Raw genomic sequence first — 4,257 nt, 5'->3', positions numbered from 1 at the left:
TTTCAAGCAGTTCCGAAATAAATTGTCATTAGCTGAACTAAATTATAAATTTTCATTTTTAAATCAGTGCAACAAGAGACTTCCAATTCATCAATCGCTAAGACATGATTTCCTGTGGCGTCTTGTCAGTTATCATTTGGGATTACATTGCGAGTGATTGAAACTGTAAAAATCATTTGAACAGATCAAATGGCTCCTCTACTACTTGACCCTTGCAATCGGGAAAGGTCATACGGTATGAATGGAAATTATGGGAAACTCCGGGAAAAAAAATAGTTTTACACTTCCTATTCGTGCTTTTATGCAATTTTTTGACTTCTGCCAGTACCGTATGAAATAATGAGGAAGGATTCAGTGCTGCATTGAACATATTTAATAATTACCGATTTCTTGAAGAACAGTAGATCGCATCAGTTCAAAGGGTAAAAGTCATTAGTAATTCTTATTCGGTAGTAGCAAGAAAGCGCAGACGGTAGTTGCAAAGCTGGGAAACTGCAAAGTGAAGGCATGAGAACTGAGAAGCAACAACAAGTCTTGATAGATCACCTAAAGCGGTAACCTTTGCTAAAATTGGCACAGAAACTTACAGAACGAAGCCAAGTGGAATTCGGAAAGGGAAAAGAGAAAAAAGAGAGAACAGGAAGGGAACAGAGAAAGCGCGCCAAAGAGTAGTACTACGTCCCGAAATCGATGCTAATATTATAAAAGTCTAAGAATGCAACCTCCCTATCAATTTCTTTATTGATAGCTGATTCTTAATCCATTCGCTGAACCTGTCCAGAATTTCTTATTCCGTTTATTCTGTATAATTTGGGAAGCATCTCGGTTTATACTTGTATTCGACTCTCGACCTTAGTGATTGCTTGGAGCGGTAACTTACCGGACTTAATGAAGTGAGACGGAGCCAAGTAGAACTGAAGCATTTGCAGGCAATCCAACTTATATCGATATCCTAATCCAATACTGACCTAACACAAGTCAGCAGTGTACGTTTTCGCATCATAGAATCAACTCAACTGCCCATTTCCAACAACTCAGAATCTTTTGCTAACGTAAACATCAACGTCATGTAAAGTTAATGACTGAAAACTTTTATCCGATGCGAAACATCAAACATAAACAACATAACCGGAGTACAATAATATTATGATGCAATCCAGTGATGTTGAAGAACACTTCCAAACTCGTTTCTCTTATTCCATTTTTCATCACATTCGCTGAGTTCTTACCTATCACTTGTAGTCTTTTTCGCAACGAGAGTTTTCTTTAATTTTTTTGATTGCTTGCTCTGCACCTGACTTTCTCTATCATCTGATTTTATTTCTTCAGTTTTAATTAGGCTTGTTTTATTCATCAGTGGCGTTATTTGCTGAAAATAGAGGTGGAAGAACACATCAACAAAATCTTTTACATCCCCCTCGTCTTTTTATCTTATTTTTCCTTTTTTTTTGTTCGAAGTAATATCCGCTATTGGTAAAAATTCACTTGCGTCCATCATTACAGTGATAATGGGAAATTTAAAGAAAAAAAATTTAAAGTTCCCGAGAAATATCACTGCTAAATAATCTCTAATAGCAAAATGCATTGTAATCTGCTTGCTTACACTGGCCTTAAGTAAGTGGCACCTTAGTTCGAATATACCAAACCCCACATTTACTTTTTACTAAAAAACAAGGGAAGAATTAACAGAAAATCCAAAGAAAATACTTTCGTTTCCGAGAGTCCAACAATGGGTGGCAACTGATAACCGAGTTCAGCAAATTTATTTGTTCTAATCTTTACATTCTTCAGTAGACGTTTCTGGAACATAGAAAAAAGACATTAGGCATTGTTACTCTATGCTTCTATTTATGAGGAAATTGTAGATTCTGAAAAAGGAGCATACTTTAGCTGCTTCTTCACACCATCCACTTTGCATCTTATTCAGTTTCTTCGCATGACGCTTCCTAGTAGCATTTTTTAACGGTGGCGGAATTATTCGTGGTCCTTTATATAAACAGGACGGAAAATCTTTGTTTTTTATTACTCTGCCTGGAATAAGCACTTTTAAATTTCCCTGTATGTGTTTTTGATTTTTTTTTTTTCATAAAATTAAATCACAAGGGAACACAGAAAGTTGGTTCTTTTAGCGTTTTCACTCTAAAAATATGAGCCACACTACACTACGAACACAGATAAACGACAGGAAATGATCAATTTTTCCATTCTGCAAAATCTGCTACTGTTTCCGTCTTTCCTTTATTAATGGAAAAACGTTTTGTGCTATAAAATTAGTAAAAGACCCACACTCCAGTCGTTTTTCGAACATTAAATAACCATCCATAGCTTCAGCTGCTAACTGCGCTACCTCATAATCTGTGAAAAGTACAAAAGCCCATCCTTTATGATTTCCGGTCTGAAAACAAAACAGTCGCACAAAATGTCCCGTATAAAATCTACATAAATAAGTTCATGTTAAATTACAACCTGTCTCAAGATAATTCTATATCAGATATTTTAGTAAGATACAACGGTACTAAGGTGTCGAAATTCATGCTTTAATTTATATGAAAAAGAAAGACGTGATGAAAGTAAAAGATTCGATTGATAGAATCTACAGATTTAAATTCGAAAAGTGTTTTTAAGTGCTTTTAGTGATCGATCAGAAAATCAAACCACTTCAAAGTTGTGGTCGATGTTCATTAAAACGTAAGTCTATCAACCAGCTTTTCACCTACGGGAAATCAGAAATGTTTGCGTTCTACCAGATAAAGTTAGTCATTGCATCTTACTCGTTAAACAAAATACCTTTAAAATAAACGCATGAGGCTTCTCCAGAAAGGGTAATTAAAAAAATCATCCAATAAAAATTTTTCCAAACAATAACGGTATTATCCTCATCTCGCTTGTCAAATGTTACTTGGAAATGGTTTCCACTTTATTTGCAGATGGTAGTTAGTAAATTATTTGAAAAGCTATGGGCCTATGAGGATCTCGAAAACCCTTTTATCTGCCTTCAGTTCTGCAGACTTTGACTTTTAAGGATGGGCGGAAGCTTTTCAGCTTGATTCTAAACATTTTCGTTCCATTTCAAGAAGCAAACAAAATTAAAACGCATGCGAATGTAGCTAAGGATCTATGTGAAGATAACATGATAAATAAATTGATAACATGACAAATAGATTGAAAAAATGAGCACACCTTTCTGTTCCTTGCAACTCGCACACGTCGAACAGTACCGAACTGCAAGAAGTAATTCAACAATTCCTTCTCGAATAATCCAAATGGAATGTGTCTGATCAAAATGGCCTTTGAATTGCCTTCCGGATCAACTCCCGGCTTATAAGACAACACTCTTGGTCTCGAATTCTTTCTTTCTTTGTTCTCAGTCATATGCCTCAAGACCCTGAAAAAAAAAAAAAAAAAAAAGACTCTCAGTAATACTTCACGGAACCAATGCATATCACTTACTACCCTTCTCTAAAAGATTTTAAAAAAAAACTCCATATTTCCTGGGAAATAATTTCTTTTGGATGCTGCCCAAAATTCGGCGTAAATTAATATGGACAAACATAATTTTTTTAAAATTAAAATTGAACGCTGCCACACGTTTGAATTGACATGAAAAATTGATTCTCGAAAACAAATTTTATTTATAACAATCAAAGGAAGCATGGAAATTTAGGTAAAAAGAAAAAACGTATCACAGAAAAACACTAGTATTACCGCCATCCAGACGACCAAAAAAATGAAAAAACAAATAAATGAATGAAACATTACGACAAAATCGTACTTCCGATATGACGAGATGAAATGATCTAAATGGCAATTTATCCAAATGAAATTATGCAAATAAGGATTACACGTCTTCCAGCAATTAGGCAATTAGGCATTCAATGTCGTTCCCTATCATTCCCAACTTCTCACTTATTTTTCCAATTCACAAAATAATAAGGTATTCCAAAATGATTATTTCATAATGACCTAAATAAAATGGCAATTTATCCAAATACTTTTAATGCATAAGAAGTAGTCATGCACGATAACATGTCTCTTGCAATAATTTAAAGAAAGAACCTGATTGTTTCCAGCACAAAATTTTATAAAATCAAGAAACACGCTGAGGATATTGCTATTTCCAATAACATGACAAGCACCGATTACACACGAAAATTAAAAGAATATTTCTGGAAATAATAACTGTCAAGTACCTTATAGAATCTGTAAAATGGTTTGATGCACGAAAAACCAGTGAGCTTTATAACTGATAGATAACTA

The 4,257-nt window shown here is 34.4% G+C and overlaps 1 protein-coding gene across 1 annotated transcript; it reads right to left on the bottom strand.

The window, feature by feature from the left end:
- Positions 1–1,079: 1,079 nt before the first annotated feature.
- LOAG_00920 (hypothetical protein) lies at positions 1,080–3,391 on the bottom strand. Its single transcript, XM_003136460.2, has 5 exons — positions 3,181–3,391; positions 2,287–2,395; positions 1,886–2,031; positions 1,708–1,800; positions 1,080–1,369 (listed from the first exon to the last, which is right to left on the bottom strand). Exons 1-5 carry the CDS (start codon positions 3,370–3,372, stop codon positions 1,226–1,228), a joined length of 684 nt encoding a protein of 227 aa, XP_003136508.1. The 5' UTR covers positions 3,373–3,391; the 3' UTR covers positions 1,080–1,225.
- Positions 3,392–4,257: the final 866 nt, after the last annotated feature.

Source organism: Loa loa (assembly GCF_000183805.2).
Source record: "Loa loa unplaced genomic scaffold supercont3.15, whole genome shotgun sequence".
NCBI classification, from domain to species: domain Eukaryota; kingdom Metazoa; phylum Nematoda; class Chromadorea; order Rhabditida; family Onchocercidae; genus Loa; species Loa loa.
The sequence above is the reverse complement of the archived record's forward strand: the minus strand, read 5'-3'. Positions and strand labels throughout refer to the sequence as shown.